This window comes from Budorcas taxicolor, unplaced genomic scaffold (assembly GCF_023091745.1).
Source record: "Budorcas taxicolor isolate Tak-1 unplaced genomic scaffold, Takin1.1 scaffold152, whole genome shotgun sequence".
NCBI classification, from domain to species: domain Eukaryota; kingdom Metazoa; phylum Chordata; class Mammalia; order Artiodactyla; family Bovidae; genus Budorcas; species Budorcas taxicolor.
In genome coordinates, this window is record NW_026291618.1 from 193,246 (window position 1) to 217,729 (window position 24,484).

The window sequence follows — 24,484 nt, forward strand, 5'->3', positions numbered from 1 at the left end:
AGTTAATAGGTATTTTCTTGTCACTTGGGGTATCCTTTTTCCCTTCAACAATAAGCTGATTGATTCTAAACTTTGGTTCAATCCAAAATGAAACACCTAAAGAATGTTGCCTTGATATTCTGGAACCTGAGGTCATAGCAGTGTAACTGACAGACATCTTATTTTTTTAAAGACAGGTACACACCTAACTGTGGGCAAGGCCATCTTACTAACATGAAAGGAGATACTGCTGAAGATATAGTGTCAGTTAAATAAAAAGAAAACTTCTCTTCGGTGGAAAAATCCCTTTAAGAGATAACTAGCAAACATTTATCTAGCTAAGCATCACTTGCCCTTTCCTTAGGGGACTCAGAGGCTACAGATTTCAGCCATGCCTTGTAGCTGAGAAGCGATAGGGAGGGGCCTCTCACCATCCCCAAGGCTGCTGGTCCAATTCAGCAAGACATGAGTCCCAGAACCTGAGAACAGAGACAGAAGGTATTTAAGCCCAGAGATCATGCTTGAAACCACGTAACAAAAGATGGTTTTCTAAAGTTTAAGCTATGCTAAGTTGTCCCAAGCCTCTAAGGATTTTCACAATTTCTAGAAGTCTCCTACTCTTCCATGGACTTCTTTGATTACAGCAGGAGAATGGTACTGCCTCTTCCCTACGTGGCCCAAATGCAATCTAGTGAACAAGGCAGGGCTTGGCTAGTGATTGCCTCCCTACTGTTCTGCTTCTTCATGGTCTTAGGAGCCTCTGAAGCACACCGTATAGAGACATGGACACCAGAAACACTAGAAAAATGTTCCTGGAGAAGAAAAATTCAAGAAAATTGCACACTGAGGGGAAAGGTCTGCAATCACAATTCAGTGTTACACTAGAAAGAAAACAGCAGCCAACTACACTGTACCTTCTTCCCATCAGAACCATAAAGAATGACCATAAGGAAGGGTTCTGAACTTCAAAGCATTTACATGAACACAGTTGTTAGCAAAAGCCTATATAATCCCTCCTAATCAACATACTTCAGATATAGCTTCATGACTGCCTTCATTCACTAGGTCCGGGCGGCTCTCATTGTCTTGTTAACTCTAAGGATGAATCCTACATGAAGGACAGCCATGTTGCTTACCACTCTATTTCAAGTGCTTAACACAGCTGTCTAAAACAATATTAATAAGCACTCCATAATTTGTTGAATAAATGTGCTATCTATGAAAATTCAAGGTTATAAGAGTAACAGAAATTAAGAAATGAGTACTAGTGTTGCAAAAAGATTTAGAATAAGATTCCTTTGAAGAATGAGCAACATAAGCTAATTCCATATTTTAAAATTTAATTTGTCCCAGCTTCTCTCATCAAACATCTATTGTATAGGGCTTCCCTGGTGGCTCAGTCAGTAAAGAATCTGCCTACAGTGTGGAAGATCTGGGTTCGGATCACTGAGTTGGGAAGATTCCCTGGAGAAGGGCATTGCAATCCAGTATTCTTGCCTGGAGAATCCCCATGGACAGAGGAGCCTGGTGGGCTGCAGTTCATGGGGTTGCAAAGAGTTGGACACAACTGAGTGATTGAGCACAGCACAGCATTTGTTGAATAAAGTGACCAATCCACATGCCACACAGCTCTTTTACCCAAAAAATAAATGAAAAAGAGAAAGAAGAAAAAAGAATGTTCTTCTTTATAGAAGAATGACAACTATTTATGGAAAAGAAATGACAGCTGAAACCCAGTCCCCTAAAACAGAGTTCCCTTGCTGAGTTCATGACTTACCATGCTATAAAAAAGCCTTTTTTTTTCTTGTTCAGCCCCTCTTCCCCTCAGGATTAAGGTGTATCAAAGAAGGGGGTAACTGAAATTGAGCAGGATATTGCAGGGGCCTCTCAGGTACAGAAATCCCTCCATGTTCCCTGTTTTTTTTTTATTTGCAGTAAATGCCTTTAGTCTCCTAGGCCTTCCCACTAAGTAGACTAAAGCAATTACTAATTAGGGAAGTGAGGGAATGCAAAAACGAAGGAAAAGCAAACAGTTCAGTGAGAAAACAGAGGCCTAGCTCCTCAAAGGATATACCTAACAATCTGATGCATATCTTCAAGTTTTTCTGCAGAAACTAAGCCCCCACCACAACCTGGTAGAAGATAGTGATTATCTACTAATCATAAGCACAGAAACCTGAAACTAGCTGGAACGAGAAAGCTGATGATTAAGATTCCCAAAACGCTAGCCTGTTATTTCACCATCAACCAATGAGAAGAAAGTGAAGGAGCTACAACCCTCACCCCAAATGTTGTCTGTAAAAACTCTTACTTAAAAGCCATCAGAGTTCCAGTCTTTTGAGCACAAGCTGCCTGTTCATTATCCCTACCTGTGTGTTAATCACTCGGTCGTGTCCGACTCTGTGAACCCATGGACTATAGCCCACCCGGCTCCTCTGTCCATAGGATTCTCTAGGCAAGAATACTGGAGTGGGTTGCCATTCCTTTCTCCAGGTGATCTTCCCGATCCAGGGGTTGAACCTGGTTCTCCTGCACTGCAGGCACATTCTTTAGCATCTGAGCCAGCAGCAAAGCCCATTAACCCTGCTTGGCACCACACAAATAAATGCTGTACTTCCCTTCACCGCAACCCAGTGTCAGTAAATTGGCTTTGCTGCACAAGCAAACCCACGTTTGGTTTAGTAATATTTTGGCAATAGAAAATCACCATTTTCACAGTCTCCAACATAATTTATTCAGGAAAGCACTGGGGTAGTAAAACCGTGAGATAAATAATTGAGAATAGGATATTCCCAAGATGCCAAATCATCACTCTACAGATTTGCATTTGTAAAAGAAATAACCAATCTTAACTCTGGAGAAATACTCAAAATGTACCTTTACAAGAAAAATTCTGTAAGTGACTTTAAAAATATATACCTTTACAATGGAAAGTTCTGCAAGTGATCAAAATCAAAATGTATCCTTAAAATGAAGGGTTTAAAAAATTATAAAATTTAGCATTACTAAGAGTGGGACAACAGGAAGTAATGTTTAACCTAAACCTCATTATCTACAGACCATGCTGTCCAACAGAAATAAAATGCAAGTCACCTATGCAATTTAAAGTTTCCCAGTAGCCCTTTTTAAAAAAGTAAAACAAAATCAATGACATTAACTTTAATATATTTTATTTAATCCAATTTATTCAAATTATTATTTCAGCATATAATCAACATAAAAGAAAATTATTACTGAGGTATGCTATGTTCTTTTCATCACAGTAAGTCTTTGAAACCTGAAGTGTATTCTCTGCTTTTACCTCACGGCTCAATTCAGACTACTCACATTTCAAGTCCTCTATAGACACATGGCTGGACAGCACAGTTCTAGACCTAACTCCAGTATAAGGAAAACAAGGGATACAACAAACTACCACTTACTTCTCCAAAGTGAAGAGACATGACGTACTCCTTTGTCACATTCCTCAAGCCCTTACTTGGCAGCAAGGATCATGTCCTATCCTGTTTGTTTTTCAAGTGTGCAAGGTTTTTCCTCCCTACCTTAAAACCAATTAAGTTCTAAGGAGAGCAGTGAGCAATTAGAAAACTTAATTGATGCTACAAATCTTGGGTGGGAACTCAGTATTCTCTAAGACAGAGGTGAAGTAATGTCCAAAGAAACTAACAGAAAACAGCATAACAAAGTATCAGCTAACACTGAGAACCAGGCACATAGATAACTAGTAAACAGTCACTAGAACGACTAAGTGAATGAATTTCTCAAAAGAAAAACAGACACAACTACCACAAACTGTAAAACACATGAAGGAACATGTCATCTTATTCCCACCTCAGAAATTCGCAATGATTCTTGAGGTAATTAAATCAACTTCGAACATCTGCCTAGAATCCAAGAATCATTACAAGGCCCAATTTACTGCTAACTTATCTATTTCCAATTTCTCTCTCATTCTGCCAAGATAAACACTCCATTCCCAGCATCATCTCCCAAACAAGCCATGCATTTGCTTTCACCCCATCCACACATAGTTCTAAAAGCTAGAAACACGGCTCTGCTCTCTCCTAGCTGCTGCTCCAATCCTAATCGCCCTTCATGTCCCACCTCATCTGCGAAGTCTTATCTGACTCAAATCCAACCAATTTTTCCCTCTTCTGACCTAACAGCCCTGATACCGCTGGCCTTGGTCAAATGTATTCTTGTCTCTCATGCCTGCTGCTGCTGCTGCTGCTGTGTCGTGGCAGTCGTGTCCGACTCTGTGCGACCCCACAGAAGACAGCCCAACAGGCTCCTCTGTCCCTTGTCTAATACGCGTGCTTCAACAGACTGGAGACAGGGAGGCCAGGACTCTAACTCAGCTCTGCCACTGGTGTATGGGCTATGGCCACGGCACTTGTTCTCCCGAGGCCTGTTCTTCATGTGGCCTCTTTTCTATTCCTAGAACACGCTGCATGCCCCTGCCTCAGAGCTTTCACACCTGCTGTACCCTCGGCCCAAATTATCTGCTAACAACACTATATATACATTTACTCTTGAATGTACACGCTCACTTCTCTAAATTTATTAAGATACACTTCCACAAATACAAAACTACATATCCTCAGTTTGTCACTATATAATTCTATACAGATTCTATGAAACATCAGAAATTTATAAACAACCGAAATGCCCCTCCATAAGAGACTAGTTGAATGAATTATGGTACACCTTTACAATACTACAACACAGAGGAAAGAAGAGGAGGGACAGAAGGGGACAAAGGAAGAAAAGGAGGAGGACAAAGAAAGAAAGAGATCTCCATGAACTAAAATAGAAAAATATTTACATATATATAAATCAAAAAATAAAGTTGTTTAAAAAGCAAGGTATAAAACAATACATACTTTTTAATGAGAAAAGAGGAAGTACATAAAAATAAACATTTGCTTGCTTTTGGATAAAGAAACACAGGAAAGATAATCTAGAAACTAATGAAATGGTTAGCTATAGAATATGGGAAGGTGGTGCAAAAAAGTAAAAATTCTCTGAATGGTTGTAATTTTGGCTTTTGAACAGTGTTAAGTATTTGTGAAGAAAGCTGAGCACAGAAGAACTGATGCTTTTGAACTGTGGTGTTGGAAAAGACCCTTGAGAGTCCCTTGGACTGCAAGGAGATCCAACCAGTCCATCCTAAAGGAGATCAGTCCTGGGTGCTCTTTGGAAGGAATGATGCCAAAGCTGAAACTCCAGTACTTTGGCCACCTCGTGCGAAGAGCTGACTCACTGGAAAAGACTCTGATGCTGGGAGGGATTGGGGGCAGGAGGAGAAGGGGACAATAGAGGATGAGATGGCTGGATGGCATCACTGACTCGATGGACATGAGTTTGAGTGAACTCCAGGAGTTGGTGATGGACAGGGAGGCCTGGCGTGCTGCAGTTCATGGGGTTGCAAAGAGTCGGACACGACTGAGCGACTGAACTGAACTGAAGTATTTTAATTACTCAAAAAATAAATAAAAAGGGAAAAAACAAAGCATAAAATTGAATGAAAAGAGAAACAAATGACTGTATTAAAACCACAAATGAAAAGCAATTCATTCAGGTAACATTTGAACTTTGTCTATATGCTTTGTCTATATGTTTTAGTATGGAACATTTTAAGGACGTAAACAACTGCAAAATTTTTCAAAAAAAATCTATATTGAACTCTACTTAGTAAACTTGTTGTTCATAGTAGCCCTGGATTGGTAATTTTAAAATTATTAACAGACCAAATGAGTAAATATACTGAGGTTCTTGGGAGCCAGAGTTCTCACTCTGTGAGAAAATACAAATATTTTCAGGAAGAAGGCAAGGAAGAATTGTCACGTTAGATAAAACTATGATTTTAAAAATATGTATACATATATTTCTTAGCTCTGTCCACTGGAAAGTCCTAAAAAAAAAAAAATTTAGGAGCAATGAGCACACAAAATACCCAGATCTTGATTTCTTAATACCATTCTCCATTAAAAAGAAGCAGGGCTCCCAGGAGAAAAAAAACTGATTTCTGCTCTGGGACAGGACAATACACGGTGAGCTGGAAACTTCTTGTACCGGTAACCAAAGAAATGTTCCAAGACTGATGAGGAGACAGCAAAAGGACACAGGAACCAGCTTGAAGGGGCTCCCACTGGGTAATAACTCAGGAAAATTTGGGCAGTCAAAGCATAATGATAGTAATATGTTATGGCATATATGAAAAAAGAATCCATCAGTCCATAGCGGTTTGTAAAGAATGAAGAAAGACAAAAATTGGAAACAAAGGGGAAATCTCTTCTTTACAGAAGAATGATACCTAATAAATGGAGAAAAAAATCATAAAAATTAAGAACTCTCATACCAGTGTAGTTACTGGCAGAAAAATGATACATGAGTGCAACCACTTCCTGAAAGTTTGCCAGCAAACAGGATATTCACATAAGTTTTAAAATATTTATTAATTATAAAAGGGAAAAATCACTTTTTCAGTTGAGAAATCTGAAGATGCTACTTTAATCAATGATCAAACTTAGCATCATCAGTAATAGGAATATGCCAACAATATATGAATCCAGCAATCATGAATACATTATGCAATGGGAAATATTACTCATGTAGTACTCTTGCCAAGACTTAAATCTGAATTCAACCAGGAGAAAATAGACAAATCTAGATTGTGAGGCAAGCTTAATAACAACTGGCATAGAGTCCCATCAAAAATTTTACTGTGACAAAAGACTAAAAAAGAAAAGCCGAGAAACTGTCGTAGTGCGAAAGAGATCAAGAGACATGAACACAAAATGTAATGCCTACTCTCTGAATAGATCCTGAAAAAAGTTTATTGATGAGATATTTTGGAAATTTTATTATTCCTGTATTAGGAATGCTTATTACCTAATATTGCTAAACTATACTGTGCATATAAAATATATGTCCAATGTTACATTTCTCGGGCAAGATATGTGTATATTGTGTTTTACACAGGAAAATGTCCTAGTTCTTAGGGGTGCCATGCTAAAGTACTGAAAAATGAATTGTCATGGTTTCTGCAACTTACTGTCAAATGGCTCAAATTTTTTAAAAAGTCTATTCTAAGTGCAAGGTGGTATCACGGATAGGATCCTATAATAGCAAAAAGACATTAGTGGAAAAACTGGTAAAGTCCTAATGAAGCCTTTAGTTAATAGCAGTGTACCAATATTACTTATTTTTGACAACTGAATCAAGGTTACATAAAATGTTAACATTAGGGGAAACTAATGAAGGGTGTACTGGAACTTTCCATACATTGCTGCGGCTGCTGCTGCTAAGTCACTTCAGTCGTGTCCGACTCTGTGAGACCCCATAGATGGCAACCCACTAGGCTCCTCTGTCCCTGGGATTCTCCAGGCAAGAACACTGGAGTGGGTTGCCATTTCCTTCTCCAATGCATGAAAGTGAAAACTGAAAGTGAAGTCGCTTAGTCGCGCCCAACTCTTAGCGACCCCATAGACTGCAGCCCACCAGGCTCCTCCATCCATGGGAGTTCCAGGCAAGAGAGAGTACTGGAGTGGGTTGCCACCGCCTTCTCCCTTCCATACATTAGATGCAACTTTTCTATAAAGCTAAAACTATTCCAAAATAAAATTTTTAAAATGTAAGTTTAAAGAGAGAGCACAAATGAAACAAAATGTTAATAACTGATAAATCTCACTGATAGGTATATGGGTGTTTACTGGCTGATTAACTTTTAGATAGGTTTAAAATTTGGCAAAATAAAATGTAAAAATAAAATAAAGCTATGGAAGGTTAAAAGTAAATGGATAGAAAAAGATATTCTATATGAACACTAACCAAAAGAAGACTGATGTTATTCAATCTTCTGAATAACATCAGAAGCATCATAATATATATAAAACAAAAACTGTTTTATATAGATCAAAATATATTTAGCATCAAACACAGCATAAAATATTATATATAAACCAAAAGTTGTCTGAACTAGAGGAGAAATGTATTAATCCGGGGTCGTGAGATTTAATACGTCTCCAAAATGGAGAGTACACTAAGAAAACAGAAGGTAGGATACAGATTTGGACAATTCAATCTGCATCTATGACCTAATGCACTATGTAGAACTCCACAACTGCAGAATAAACATTCTTTAAAATCTCACATGGAACATGTATAAAGACTGTTCATACACTGGGCCGTAAGTCTGTCTTTATGCGTGGAGGCTTCTGAGGTGCTGGCATCGTGCTATTCCTTGACTGTGAGGTGATTACATAGGTTTTTGCTTTGTTGATGAATTCTGTTTCATTGTTCATTTTAGGAAGGTAACCAGCTCCTATGATATTAATACAATAAACCCAATGCAACTTGTTTTTCCCTCAGTATTTCAATTAATTGCTGTTTTTTTCAGTTGCACATCAAATAAAATTATAGGCTTACATTTAGAGGCTTCCTTATACAAAACTTACATATCTTTAAACACAAAAAACATATTCAGTCTAGCAAGACATCTATTCTAAGAGAGAGAGACTGGAATTGAGACTGAGGGAACAGAGAATCCATGAATCCCAACTCACCTGTAATCCAAGGAAGCATAGGTTCATAGGCTCACTTATTAAAACAGGCACAATTACTCACAATACTAAAATTATTTTCCTTTTTCTTTTTTTGACCAAGCACATTTCATTTAATTTGCCAAGTTAAACCCAAGTAGCCTTTGTTTAGGCCTCAGGAAGGATTACTTACTTTGATTTAGGGAGTAACTATAGCTATGCAGATTGAGGAAGCAACAAAAGAATCGAATGGAGGGCAAACGAATTAGTTGCCCCAAAAGAACCAAACAAATATGATATGATTATTAGCCACAATAATCCTATTAGTCCTAAGTATATTATCACTACTACTACTATAACCTGATATAGTAGTATAGTAGTATTCAGTACCAATCATTGAAGGTCAGCAGCAGCATTTCAGAAGGTTTACCACTTGGCAGGTACTACACTATTAATATATATGTAAGATTTTCCTACATTGTTTCCTCTGAGTATCTCACAATAAGCCTAGAAAGTAGGTACATTATTAGTTTCATTTTATAGATGTAGAAATGGGTTGAGTAACTGGCCAAAAGGACACAAGTAGCAAGTGGAAGAAATGGAAATCTAACTTAGCTAGTCTGACCTCAGAGCATGTAATCTTATCTACTCTGCTATGCTGCCTGCTCCTAGCAGATAAACAATGATATGTACTTGATGCTCTCTGAAGGATAGTTCAGTTCTAACATTCTATGATTTGTCTTAATGACTCTGTAATAAAGAATTCAGCTAGGCCCTGTAATCTCAAATTGTATGAAGCAAACTAAGGAAGCTCAATAAAATCTCTTCACATGATCTGAAAGTTAGAATTCAGGTTTCCTAGGATTATCAGAATTGGTCTTTCTCCACATGAAATCCTTCAAGAAATGCAAATTTTTTATTGCTATCAGTCAATATCTAATATTTTTTCCTCATATGAAAAGAGATGACACAGACAATATCTAAAGACATTCCAGAAAGAATAAAAAAATAAATATGCAACACTGTTGGCTTGATCTTTAAACACAACTGAACTAAAAGCAAATCTGATAGATGCAGATTTCTGAGGGCGGAAAAAATCCTCTCCTTTAAAACACCTAAATTTAGTATAATCAAATAACTATTTATAAATTATCAATACTAGCCTTGAGAAAATATTACTGGTGGCTAACTGAATATATCAAAGCTAAAAAAAATTATTTTAAGACCTATTTGTTCTTTATACAAAATACTGAGTGATCACAATCAAATCAAAATATTCTCATTTGTTCTTTTAAAATCATCATGAGAGTTCTTTTTAAAATCAAAACTGATTATCTAATTACTCTTCTTTTTAAAAAAGAAAAACAGCTAACTCCATAATGGATGTAATAAAAAAGTTGCTAGCTACTCCTTACCCCTCATAAATAACATGAAGTACACCTCATACAAGAAGCATACTGACACTTTTGCATTAACCTGAAGTACTCACAAGCTTCTGGGAAACAGCAAACATCTGTTAAAAAAACAAAAACAAAAACAAAGTATGGTACAAACTATTTCTATTTGAGGCCTCAATAAGGAAAAAAAATTTATTAGGTCCAAGAATTGAAGAAAATTTGGTATAGTTACGAGTACATGCAGAATCTGATGGTCAGAAATTAAATCTATTTAGGTCCAGCCTAAGGTTCTCGGAGCCTACCTACAGGCACAATCATAGCAGTAATATCCTCAGAAACCAGGATAAATCTCCTGTGCCTTTGTTTAATGAACTAAATAGATCATTGTATCACCAATATCTGCCCGTAGCCCATTTTCAGTAAGATGAATTTTCTTGTTCATGAGATCCACATGGAAAACAGCATGCTCAGAAATGGGGGTCTTTTCAGTGTGCTCTTTTCCCAGGACAGGAACTCGCCGAGGCCCCAACACTGGATCGTCAAATCTCATCAGTTTCACTTTGGAAACGTCTACAGCAAAATAAAGTAGCAATACGAACATTAATTACAGTCACTAGCGCAAACCCATGGCTGAGTCTCATAATTCATGTTTTAAACACACTCATTATATCTTAAAAAATATTTTCATCAGGTTATTAAACAGGACCCAAACTCAGAAAGCAAACATAAATCTAACAAATCTTCATCCTCTGTCAGCTTTCACCCAGATCAAAAACTGGCAGAACTTCTGTATAACACATCTTCTGGAATTATAAACCAAGGGGAGGGACTGAGTATATTTTTGAGCATTATCCTACATGCTCTCTCAAATCACTTTTAATACACTTCAATTAACCATTTTTCAGAACATTAAAAAACCTAAAAGTTTTTTTTTCCTTTTCTTGTCTTGCTTCTTGGAATATTTTAAAGTGCAAGAATTGTAGCTTTCTTTTGGAAGATAATTTTGGAAACAGAATTACTGCCCTAAGAAACAGCATTATCAGATTCTTATTTTGCTTAAATGATGAAAAGTGTATTAACAAGCTGATGAGAGACAACGAAAGGAGAACAGGGGGAAAGGGCACAGACTTTAGAATTTTGAGCTTCTGGATGAGCTCCAACCCTCCCCTGCTTGAGATTTTCCTGATCTGCTCTTGCACCAAGATGATAAGACAGCTCCTGGCAAAGAAAGCGCTTGTCCCTTGAACAAATTTATGATGCAACAATCCTGCCAACAACTGAGCCCAAAAGAAATGTATTTATTTCAGCAATTCTGAGACTTTTCAACATCAAATGGTTTTATTTTACAAGGTGGAAAAACACCATAAATAACTACAAATGCTGATTCTGGGCTTATTGCTCATTCTAAGCGTAGCATGGCTAGTTTATGCTTAACTTATCTATGGAAACTGAAGATACCTTCTGACTTATTTCCCACCCTTTTCTAAAGTAGATTGCTGGGTGGTCCATAAGCCATACTCCCTCATGCTGCCTTAAGACTATGACTCTTAGCATGAGAGGGATAAGATTTTTAAAAAAAGATAAAAGGAGACATTAATGCAGCTGGCAGCTATTTGAGGAGTACAAGTTATCCAGGCCTTCTATTATCCTTGGGAAACAAAGACTAAAGGATGACAAGCTTAGAGTAGGGATCTGAGGGTTTACAGAGCAATTACCTGCAACTACCATGAAGGCAATCCTGCCTAAGAGTCTTTACAGAGGTTCTGCAGAGGCCATATAATCTATCCCCAGATACAGCACAAGCCCTGAAAATTAAAATGAGAAAGAAGCAGGCCGAGTTTTCATGACAGCCATGGTCTTATTTGAGTGGAAGAATACAATTCACTTTAATAGCTATTGTAATTCAACATGCACATCAGTGGTATCAAATTATTTTCTTACGGAAGCAATGACAAGTCCTGCCAGCAGATTTTATGAACAAGGCCTTTTACTGCAGATATGCCTCTGTCTTTCTGTCTCAATCTCTCTGAAACAGACCTCCCTCATCATTCCAAGCAATTCGGAATTAAACTATTTCAAAGAAGCCTTAATACCCAATCAGGCTCCTAAGTGACAAAACACATCTGCTTTGATGTTTCCCCATGTACTTCATCACTGCAAATAAAAATTCTTGGGGCTTTCTTAGTGGCTTTACTATCTTTTCTTATCCCAGACCTGTCTTATCATTGAAAATGTTGAAATTTAAGTCTGCAACTACACAAGATTTAAGGCACTTAGAGAAAAGATGAGAATGATTGAAAGTCCCTAGGGATTGATAATGCAAAATGGAGCTTTTCACCTCCAAATTATTAGTTCATATGTGGCATGAGTTTTGAGTGATTTAAAGTTATTATCATCAAATAGTTACTCCACAGCCTTTGTGGAGTGAAATGATGATTTTAGTTCCTAGTTCCTCCTGGACCTAGATCATAATCACCCTCAATACAACTGGCACTAATTGGACAACTTGCTGGCTATCATAGCAGACAGAGAAGTATGTTATTGAATTTCACTCCTTTCTCATTTCACATACTCAGTTCTCTTAGATATCAAAGTATCCTGAGGGCTTTTGGAAAAGTCTTAAGTTTAGAGCTCTTCTGTAGATACTTGGAGGAATATCAATTGCAAACTCCCCCTAATATTTCTCTATCTATTTTCCAAAATTCACAGCAGCTACTAATATCAAACTTAAAGCACTTTATGATAACATTATTCACAGCTAGAATAACAAAGGAAGTAAGAATTATGCCAGAAGCTCAGTGAGAAAAGACAAGCTGAACAAAACACATCGGTACAGTTCCGAAGAACCTAGTCAGTGCTGTATCTGAGAGTATTTAAAGGTAAATCAGGTTTAACATATTATATAATCCAATTTCCAATACACGAATAAAGCCTCTTATGCACTACAACCTCATAATTATCCTATCCAGTGGGTGCACACAAATACCTATTTTCTTTAGAAGCTATTATATTGTTCTTCAGAGTTAAGAGTTCTTCCCATTACAAAATTTTCTCATGACCAATATATGCAACATAAAACAGCAAAAAGGAAGGCCACAAAATGGCTTCCTGTATGTTCACACTTCAAAATTTTCAAGTTCTGCTTTTTGTGGCCTATAAGTTGCAAGAATGGCACTATCATTCTACAGTACCTGGTTTATTGAGGGAACATGCTAAATGTCTACATAGATAAACCTTGAAAACATTTTGCTAAGTGAAATAAGACAGACACGAAAGGACAATATTGTATGATTCCACTTATACAGGTAACTAGGAGAGTCAAATACACAGAATAAAAGAGCTCTTGCCAGGGATTAGAAGGAGGAAGACTGGGAAGTTATTGTTTAATGGATAGAGTTTCAGTTTGGGATGATGAAAAAGTTCTAGAAATGGATAGTGTGACGGTTGCACATCAATATGAATGTATTTAATGCTAATGAACTACACACTCAGAAAAATGATTAAGGTGTTCAATTTTATGGTTTGCATATTTTACTGCAATTTTTTCAATTTTTTAAAATGTCTACAAAAAACAAAAATTCCCAGTCCTAACATATTGCTTGGAGAAGGCAATGGCACCCCACTCCAGTACTCTTGCCTGGAAAATCCCATGGATGGAGGAGCCTGGTGGGCTGCAGTCCATGGGGTCACCGGGGGTCGGACATGACTGAGCGACTTCATTTTCACTTTTCACTTTCATGCATTGGAGAAGGAAATGGTAACGCACTCCAGTGTTCTTGCCTGGAGAATCCCAGGGACGGGGAGCCTGGTGGGCTGCCGTCTATGGGGTCGCACAGAGTTGGACACGACTGAAGCGACTTAGCAGCAGCAGCAACATATTGCTGGTACACAGTGAAACAAGTTATCAGCATTTCCCTCATGCACGTTCCCTTCACCCTCACAGGGCCCATCCAAACGATGTTTTCTCCATCAGACCAGCCCTGATCACCACAGCTGGAAATAAATAAGCTCGCCTTTCTCTCTGCTGCAAGTCGTACCTGCACCTCTCTTACTGTATCAGCAGCTTCTCCTTAGAGACTATGTACTCCAGTAGTTAAGTCCCCTACTCCTTCAGGAGATGCAGTCTCCTAGTGAACAGTACTTTGTGGACTCCCCAAAACCCTTAGTACCTACAAGGAGTAGGTACTTTATCTCTACACATACTTTATCTCTACAATAGTCTCTCAAAAATTTCGAGAGAACAAAAAATGCACGGCAGAATGAAACAGGGCTATTTTAAGTCTTCTATGTAAATGGAATATTGTTACCCTGAATACAGTTTGAAAAACTAGGTCACTGTATGGGATCTTTAAATCTTTTCAGGAAATTTTTATACTGATGGTATGTGGCCCAATCAACTCTTGATTGCCACCAAGAAGAGAAGGGAGAGATCATGCAAAACAGGGAATCTCAACATTAATTTGTCTTCGTAATTTGGAAGAAAAATAATTTAGAAACACACTAACTCCCTCCACGCATAAGATCAGCTGAGTGATTTTAAAAAAGAACTACAAATTATTATATCAAATCTAATCATAAAAGATATAGACTTAATCTTGCTAATAAATTAAGACTATTTACATATTTTACCCAGAGGCATATTGTCTAAAAGAAAGAATATGAGCTTTGCAGACAAAGACCTATGTTTGAATTGTTTGAATTCCAGCTTCAAGATTTACTAGCTGTATGAACTTTGTAAGTTATTTAGCCATGCAAACCTCTACTTCATCATCTGCAAAAGGGAAATAACACCCTCAATGTTAGACAGTTGTAAAAGGATTAAATGACTAACACATGACTGCTACTGCTAAGTCACTTCAGTCGTGTCCGACTCTGTGCAACCCCATAGACGGCAGCCCACCAGGCTCCCTGTCCCTGGGATTCTCCAGGCAAGAACACTGGAGTGGGATGCCATTTCCTTCTCCAATGCATGAAAGTGAAAAGTGAAAGTGAAGTCACTCAGTTGTGTCTGACTCTTCGCAACCCCATGGACTGCAGCCCACCAGGCTCCTCCATCCATGGGATTTTCCAGGCAAGAGTACTGGAGTGCGGTGCCATCACCTTCTCCGAACACATGACAGACACACAAAAAATTTTATTATTTTTCTCTTCCTTCCCCAGGAACAGATTCAGTCAAGCAGGTTAATTTGGAATATTAAGGGAATATGTTGCTTAATTCTGAATATCCCTGAGAGATGGAAATTGCTTGTTATAATTTTAAAGCTACATGGAATCCTGGTACTTCCCTGCTGGTCCAGTGGCTAAGACTATGCTCCCAATGCAGGGGGCCCAGGTCCAATCCCTGGTCAGGGAATTAAAATCCCACATAGTGCAACTAAGACCTGGAGCAGCCAAACCAATCAATCAATATTTTTCAAAATAAAGCTAGATGGAATCCTGGAAAACCACGTAATCCAGTGCTCATTTTATGAAAAGAGAAATCAATTTAGAGCTTCAGTGACATGTCCAAGTCACCAAGCTACCTAGTCACAAGGTCCCAAAAGAGAAGATAGGTGTCCTAATTCTGTGTCCAATATTCTTTCCACATTACATGACTGTCCCTAAGCAAGCCAGTTACTCTTCCTTCTTCCTGCTGCTTAGAACTCACAAATCCATGAGCTAGTGCCAAACGTGCACTTCAGGGAAGCCATTTACCTTTGATTCCTCGGTCCACTTTCATTAAACGCCTGAGTATAGAATCACGGTTATCTCCTTGCCTGATTTCAATTTTGGTTGAGAAGTGGCCACTGAATGGTTGAGGATTCAGTAGGGAAACTAATACACCAGGCTAAGAAAATAAAGAGAAAATGACTATTAATTAGAAATCAAATCTGAATACTGCTGAGAGAGGAGTGTCTGCTAGACTTTTAATGTCCAAGAAATACAGACTTAATTCTGATATTTTAAAATCAAGATCAAAGGATACTCAAGTATGAAGGAAAAGATGTACAAAAGCTCATGCTTATAACCAAATGCCTGCATAAGAGTGACTATGAGTACACATATCTGTACTGATGATGGATAGTAACAACGATTCTATTTTCTCTTCCACAACTACCACCGTTTACTGAATTCCTACTAGGTACCAGATGATGGTACTTTATAGACATCATCCCTATATCCTGAAAAGCAGTTCCTTAAGACCTCTTTTCACAGATAAAAAGCTGAAAACCAGAAAGATTAATAAAGCAGCCCAAGGTCACATAGCTACAAAGAGACAGAGCCTCACATTACTGAGCATAAACTCAGTTCTATATCATACTACTTTCCACATTGTATAAGCTATATAGTTAAAGACAATACTCATTATTTTAAGTGAAAGAAGTTAACTGAGCGTTATGAAACGTAAATACATAGTAGCTTAAGGGAATGCTTGAAAGTAGCTTGAAATAAACACATTTGTATAGGGAACACTATTTCATGTACCTGTCTCCATGGCTCAAATGACTATACTTTTGAAGCCACCATATCTTAATGTAATGAGACTATTTATAATCTGATGATAAACTCAGGAGGTCTGCATGATCATCATTACCTCATTCTTTCAAAAGAGACCTTTTCTGTTTGCTGGGTCTTTGATGAAATGTGGTAAGAGTAGCAGGATCTATGTTAATTCTTCTGCTTATTAAGAAAAGTAGGGCATTTCATGCAGTCTCACAATGGCACTCCACCAGACTTTACCAAATGCTGCCATTCTGAATGGATTCTTTAAGAGTTAATAAAAAGCATTACAAGCAAAATATGAAATGATTCATCAGTCTGGTTTATGCCAGAAGCCAAAAGTCTTAAATTAAATAACATTATCAAACCAAAACTCATCCGAAATATGAAAGCTCCCTCTCTCTGTTTAAAAGTCTCACATTTCAATGTCCACTATCTTTTTTTAAGTCACGTTTTGAAAATCATATTCTTATTTTTAAAATCACAAGCAATATCTGATGCTAACCGTAACAGGAGAGTAAGGAAAAGTGAGGACTGGACTAACTAGGGAATTAGAGGATCTGAAACCCAGTCCCACTCCTGACCAACTATGTGGCCTAAGTCAAACTAATCATTTAACTTCTCTGGACCTCACTTTGCTTCCATCTTCAACATGATGGGTTTAGATGTAAAGCTCTGTAAGGTCTCTTCCAGCTTTAAAATGTAATGATTTAGTGAGATTCTTTCAACTTACTTCCGTTCTAAAAACATTAAGTGGTTTCCCAGGACAGCAATCTTCCCTGACTTTATCTTCTGCTTCAGAGGCAAATTTGACTTCTATATGTTCTAGCTAAATAGAGAGGGGAAAAAATGGAAGTCATTAGTATCACTTAATATGATTGAAATTAATCATCACCTCATTTCACCAAACAGCAAAACTAGGTTCTCCACTTGATATGAAATGATCTATGCAATTTTATTATTTTCCATATAAACATTAAATGAAATCTATAATCAATTATTTAACACTCATCTTGGATGTCTCATAGTATGTTATTTATATAATCATGTTTACCATCTTCTATATGGAAATCTGACATTTACCTGCTGCCTACAAGAAAACAATAAAGAGGATAAAAGGCTTTCACTCAAATAAATGGAAAAGCTCAAAGTGAAAGTAGCTCAATCGTGTCCAATTCTTAGCAACCCCATAGACTATAGAGTCCATGGAATTCTCCAGGCCAGAATACTGGAGTGGGTAGCCATTCCCTTCTCCAGGGGATCTTCCCAACTTAGAGATCGAACTCAGGTCTCCCACATTGCAGGCACATTCTTTAACAGCTGAGCCACCAGGGAAGCCGAAGAATATGGGAGTGAGTCGCCGATTCCTTCTCCACTGGATCTTCCCAACCCAGGAATCAAACCAGGGTCTCCCGCATTGCAGGCAGATTCTTTACCAGCTGAGCTACCAGGGAAGCCCGGAAAAGCTCAATATATGTAGCAAATTGCATATATATATGAATATAAGATGACCCTAAATAAAAAGTGTTCCCACTGTCCCAATGAAAATATCCAAGCAGTGTTTTATTTCCATGAATACATATGAACATTTAGAAATACATAAAATAGATGTCTACTAATACTTAATTATGCATTTATAATTGTTGTTTCTGTTGTTTAGTGATTAAATCATGTCTGACTCTTTGCAACCTCTTGGACTGTAGGCTGCCAGGCTCCTATGTCCATGCGATTTCCCAGGCAAGAATACTGGAGTAGGTTGCCATTTCCTTCTCCAGGGGATCTTCCTGACTCAGGGATCGAAACTGTGTCTCCTGTTTAGCAGACAGATTCTTTGGGAAACCCACACACTTATAATTACATGACATAAAATATTTACTTAGAAATGATTGTTTCTTTCATTCCCATATTTCATAAAACAATTTTTTTGAAATATAAACCTGTTCTGTTTTTGTGCTTAGTTGCTCAGTTGTGTCGGACTCTTTTGAGACCCCATGGACTTAGCCTGCCAGGCTCCTCTGTCCACGGGGATTCTCCAGGCAAGAATACTGGAGTAGGTTGCCATGCCCTCCTCCAGGGGATCTTCCCAAACCAGGGAACGAACGCAGGTCTCCTGCATTGCAGGTGGATTCTTTATCATCTGAGCCACCAGGTTTTCATTATTCTTAGAACCACTTTCTGAGTCCTCTAACACAATTTTCTATAGATAATTATCTTTCCTTCTTCCTAAGTTGAATGAGAGACAGCATTTTTAGAATCTATATATTAAACTGTCCCTGGTGCATGAAGATGGGATGGGGAGAAACTCAAATATGTGAAAGCTACTGGTAGTGTTCTGTTTCCTGAGTTGGGCAGTAGATTCAAGGATGTTCATGTATTACTAACTAGGGGGAAAAAAGGGCCAAACATGGACCACTGATGATATATCATGAATCAAGGATTTTAATCCAAATCTGTCAATCTGAGGTCTTAAAGGGAAGTGGGAAAAAGAAGCAATTCAGAGCGTTCCATAATATAAGAGATTTTGAAAGTATATGACTATAAGGTCTCTTCCTCATTTTGAAGAGAAAACTTGGGCATATACAGTTAGTATTTTAGATACAGAATAATTGATAAGTGAAATAAGGTAACAGATAATTTCTTCTTCCGGTAACTCCTGTACTACCCATTCTCTTGCCCCCTACAATATATTTGGCAAGGGTACTAAACATAGAAGATGAAGTTTTTAAAAAGGCTTATTATAAAACAACAGAACTGGATTGTTTACTATAGTCAGTTAGTTATTATAACCCCAGGCCCCTCTTACCTCAAGAGAGTTGGTCAGGTAGACTATGTTCTCCATGAGCACTGCCTGTTCATCAAATTCTAATTGCAAATCCAGAACACGAGGTCCCATCTTCTCCAGATTTTCCTAACAGCCAAAGTGGTTTTGAAAAGCAAAATCACATTAAGAATATGTTGAAAAGAACATGTTTCCGCCAAAGCAATCAGTCTCTCAAGTGATAAAATCTTCAAATTTGAACAGTTAAAGGAAAGGCCTTGGACTCATGGTTTCCCTTATCTATGTTTGCTCACTAATGAAATTACTAGCTGAGAGTAATTATAATTTAAAGTATGATAAGATTAAGACAGCACGGAAAAGACTAGAGGACAGGTTTTCAGATTTATAAAAGAAATATGATTTCATCATTGTTTATTTAGCCTGACTTAACAAGCAGATCCAAAGAACTTGCTTTGACAAGGAATCAAACAAGTGTGTTAAAATATTGCTCAGTTAACTAAAAAAAAAAAAAGTAAATTAAAAGTTTCTAAGGTACCACATCAAAGACTATTTCAAGGAACAGTAAATTAATAATAACCAGACATAGAGTAGCATGGTTGCATATACAAACATATGTAAATAGAGAGCCAATGGGAATTTGCTTTATGACTCAGGGAACTCAAACTGGGGCTCTGTGATAACCTAGAGGGGTGGGAATGGGTGGGAGGCGGGAGAGAGACTTAAGAGGGAGGTATATATGTGCACCTATGGTTGATTCATGTTGATATATGACAGAAATCAAACCAATATTATAAACCAATCATTGATCAATTAAAAATAAATATTAAAAAAATAATAAGGGTGCCAAAATGAAATAAATAAGTATATAACCAAACAAAAAAATCCCTATAAATTTTAAAATATCTTAAAACCTTGATTTAAATGGGTACTCGGATAATCCTAAAACATAAAAACCATTTCTTTAAAAAAAAATTCCTTATTCTTAATTTTCTTTAACATTAAATAAAGTATTTGCTGCTCAAGATGCAACCTTCAAGAACTATGCTCAAATGCACAAATATAGCTAACCTGACTAGAACATATTTCCTTTATTTATATGAAAGTGACCTGACACGATTCTTGATGCTCACTACCTTCATTTATCATCCAAGTTGTTTCTTTTCCCATAAAGTGCTAGAAAACTATTCTTATTCCCAGATTTATTAAATACTTTTCAAAGTTACAAACCACTAATTTGCCTGGTAAATCATCATTACTGAAAAAATATTTTACTACTTGAAAATTCTAACACTGGTTTTTCGAAAAGCCAACCCTTGAATCTAACATTATTTAAAATCGGTTTTACTGGATTCTGTAAAGCATGTCACCAAAATTTATCGCCTGTGCAATGAACAATATTTTGTTGATTTTTTGTTGATATTTGTTGATATTTTGTTGATTCCCATATTGACAATGGATCTGACATTGGACCGATGGCACTAGCTGAAAACCAATGAATTATGAGTATACCCACAAACATAACTTGATTAGTGTAGGTCAAGCCAAGATTCTCAATTATTTCTGAAACTTCAAATACCATAAGGTTCAGACAGTTGACTATGTGTCCTTAGGAAAGCCTTTTAATTCTCCTAGAAGCAATTCACCCTAATACAGGACAAGCTCTGAGTTTTGCTTTCTTATCAGGAAGGCATCTATAGCCTCCAAGGTTGAAGAATTAATCTAAAGCATAATAATCATTACATGCTTAATAGGGCGGAAGACACTGATTAACTTTTTTTTTTAATTTACTGAGCTTACTTTTTGACAAGTAGTATTAAAATGTGTTATATGTATTAACTCATTTACTCCTCACAGCACTCCTAAAAGGTAGATTCTATTAATTTCCTATTTTATGGATGAAAAACCTGTGGCCCAGAGAATTCAAGTGATTTGTCTAAGGCCTCCAAACTAAGAAGTAACAGAAAATAGGATTGGGGCCAAGATCTGTCTGCCCCCAGAGTCTGGGATCTTAAGCAACATTCAGTTTTGTTTCTGTTTCTCTGTCAAGAAATCCAATAGATCAGCTATCTATATGAAGAAAGCTAAGAGTTTAACCCAAAGGTTTTCAATGTGTGTGTGCTAAGTTGCTCAGTCGTGTCTGACTCTTGCGACCTCATATTGTAGCCTGCCAAGTTCCTGTCTATGGGATTCTTCAGGCAAGGATACTGGAGTGGGTTGCCATTTCCTTCTCCAGGGGATCTTCCTGACCCAGGAACCAAACCCAGGTCTCTTGCATGGCAGGCAGATTCTTTACCAAATGAGCTACAAGGGAAGCCCTCAATGGGGAAGCTGGAATTGGGGAGCAGACAACCAGGAAATAAATGTCTCCAATGTCTGGAGACATTTAAGTGTCATAACTTGAGTTGGGGAGGGAGAAATTCTACTGGCATCCAGTGGGTAGAAGTCAAGACACTGTTAAACATCCTATAGTGCACAGGAGAACAGCCTTCCAAGAACTATCCAACCTAAAATACAAATAGAGCCATTAATGAGAAACCCTAGTCTAACCGCTACAAACAACATTTACCCTGTTAATAAGTTAAACCTATACAAACGTAGAATCCTGTTTCCAGTAATAGGATCTAGTAAAAAGACCCTAATGGAAGCCAAAGAATATGCTTCCTCCTCAAACTGAAAAGAAGGGCAGGTAGAACATGAAGAGAATCATTTAGTGCAGTAATTCTAAACCAATTTTTCTTTCACAATACATATTTTAACACACTCAGCAATTTCACAGGTAAAACCCAAATATAATCATTCATTGCCACAACCACTGACTGAAAAGTCATTTCAGCAGATTTCCGGAGAGAGATCTTGCCCAGAGTTTTCCTCTTCCTTCTACGATCCTAGCTAACCATCATTACCCATGTGATCACAGCTGCACAAGATCCACAGCTTACCTTAATCATGGCGACAAATGGCATCACTTTCTTCATATATTTCTTCAGTTCTGGCAAACTGCCTAGTTCACCAGCAATGACTTTGTTATCAGGCAATTTTCCACTGTTGTTCTAAAAAAAAGAGTGGGAGAGGAATATGAGGGAAAATATTTTTAAAATAATGTAAGATAGTAGATATGCCTATAAGAAACTGGCCAGAAATGAAACAGTGGCCACCAGCCTGATAGAGAAGAGCAGAAAAGGGGGCACACTCCAGCATCATCGGGAAGTGAAAGGTAAATGAATAATACAGAAAAGAGTCTCCTGTTTCCTCTAAATTCAAAGGACACATGTGTTTTAGGACAGAGGAGAAAAGCAAGTGCGTCATGCAAAGTATTGAATTTTTCCTTATGTTAATGACACTTTTAGGATCATAACATTAGTCCTACCTGGTGATAAAATGGTCTATAAAGATCTCATTTGTCTTTTAACTTCTAAAAGCAATTCATTAGTCAAGCAAAATGAAGATTATACAACTATCATACAAGATATATATAATTTGTGTTTTTGAGCACTCTTCTTATAAACTATTACCACAAATGTGAAAAAAGAATATAATTTCTTTATAATAATAATAATAATTTCTATCTACCTAAAAGTATTATAAGCACTAATATGCACACCGTCCCAAATGTGCTGCCTAAATTTAAATTCACTCGTACAAACATCAACAGAGGAGTAATAAAGCAAGTGGCCTTTTCAGAGTTTTGGATGACCTGTTTTCTCCTTAATATAAAAGCACTGCACCAAAGCCAAGGGTTGGGAATAAATCTAAAAGAAAAATAACATATAGTAAGATTTCCAATAATCTATTGACATTCAATTCTAACCTTTACTAGAGTACACAGGAAAAAATATTTTCTCCACTGGCAAAAATGTTGCTTTGAAATACATAAGGAAGAGAAAAGGAGAGGGTGAGACACATTCCTTTTCCCTATGTCACTGAATAAGTGTCATACTAAACATAAGAACATTCCTCTGGATTATAAACTGACACTCTTTGAGTTCTTTAGGATAAAAACAAATGATAATTTTAAAGGAAGCTGGTCATTCTGATGTTGAGTCCAAACTATATAATCTAGTCAATGAATATAAATTAAAGTATAACTTCTAAAAGAACAGTGGTGATGGGTCTTTTTTAATACCTGGGATATTCCATACCATATTGAATTCTTCTGCTGTTTCCTTGAAAATGCTGATAATGAATATATAAACCACTGAGGCACAATTTCATTTTTCTGACTACCAAAGTAGCTTTTACTCTTTTATTTACCATAAGTCAAAAATCTATAAGCAGACTCTAAGAGCTACTTTCTCTTTCTATTATATACAATCAAGGGAAGAAATACTTCCCCATAAAGTCAGGTTCACAAAGATTACGAAAACACTTGCTCTTCTCTTTCCATCAAGTCTTACAAATCTAAAAATTCTCATAAGTATTTCTTGGGCAACTATGAAAAGTAGTGAGACAAAATTGCAATAAAGGTCTAGAAAATCAAAGCTATGGACTTCTCCTTTATATTATCACTTTATGCTTTGGCCATAATCCCTATTTTGTCTCTTTCTCAAGTGTACCTTAATGGTTTCTGTCCACCAATAACTATTCTTTATAACCTAGACAAAAATTCCACAACATATAAATTTGTTTCCATATTTTGAACATGAAAGGAAAAAGGTAGGTAAATTTTTTTCTTTAGGAAAACCTAGAATTAAGTTTAAATATTGAGTTTCCTTCAAATATAACTATCATATGTAATAGCGATTTACCTGACAGTCTTAAAAAAAAAAAAGGAAACACCAAACTCTCCATTTCTACTGGTAGTTATCAAACTGGCCACTTTCTTTTAAATTACTCAAGCATCAAGCTTCAAACATCATAATGTTAAGATTTCATGAATCCCAGTGTTCAAGGTACAATGAAACCAAAAGGCAAACTTAGTTCTTTTGCTTCATAATTTTAACCAATATATGAAAAAGTTCCACATCTCTTATTACATACTACTAGATCCAGTATTTTTGTATGAAAGTTTCAGAAATGAAACAGTTTTTCCCTCAGCATCCATTTAAGAGCCACAAAGGACACTCCACATCTAAAGGTAATTAAACGAAGACGCTGTTCTTCCTTCCCCTAGACATTGCCAACATCCTGAAAACAAAAACAGTATAAGCAGTACACAACACTGCTTGGAGGGGGAATGTCTACTGAGAGAATTACCTCAAAGTGATCACGTAGAACTGACAGGGTGATGTGTTGCCAAGACGGATAGTTCTTTGCTACATAGATGGTGCAATGTGAAGGCTTTTCAGGGGGCTGCTTGTCAGTCTTCT

At 37.1% G+C, this 24,484-nt stretch overlaps 1 protein-coding gene across 1 annotated transcript in view; it reads right to left on the reverse strand.

Moving 5' to 3' along the window:
• Positions 1 to 10,097: 10,097 nt before the first annotated feature.
• Positions 10,098 to 24,484, reverse strand: part of LOC128071109 (leucine--tRNA ligase, cytoplasmic-like) — a 55,349-nt gene continuing 40,962 nt past the window's right edge. The window contains exons 26-31 of the mRNA XM_052664072.1: positions 24,372 to 24,482; positions 22,118 to 22,228; positions 19,203 to 19,307; positions 17,133 to 17,228; positions 15,614 to 15,746; positions 10,098 to 10,489 (exon numbers count right to left, since the gene is read on the reverse strand). Of these exons, the coding sequence (XP_052520032.1) occupies positions 10,284 to 10,489; positions 15,614 to 15,746; positions 17,133 to 17,228; positions 19,203 to 19,307; positions 22,118 to 22,228; positions 24,372 to 24,482 (762 nt within the window). The 3' untranslated portion in view covers positions 10,098 to 10,283. The remainder of the gene's footprint in view (positions 10,490 to 15,613; positions 15,747 to 17,132; positions 17,229 to 19,202; positions 19,308 to 22,117; positions 22,229 to 24,371; positions 24,483 to 24,484) is intronic.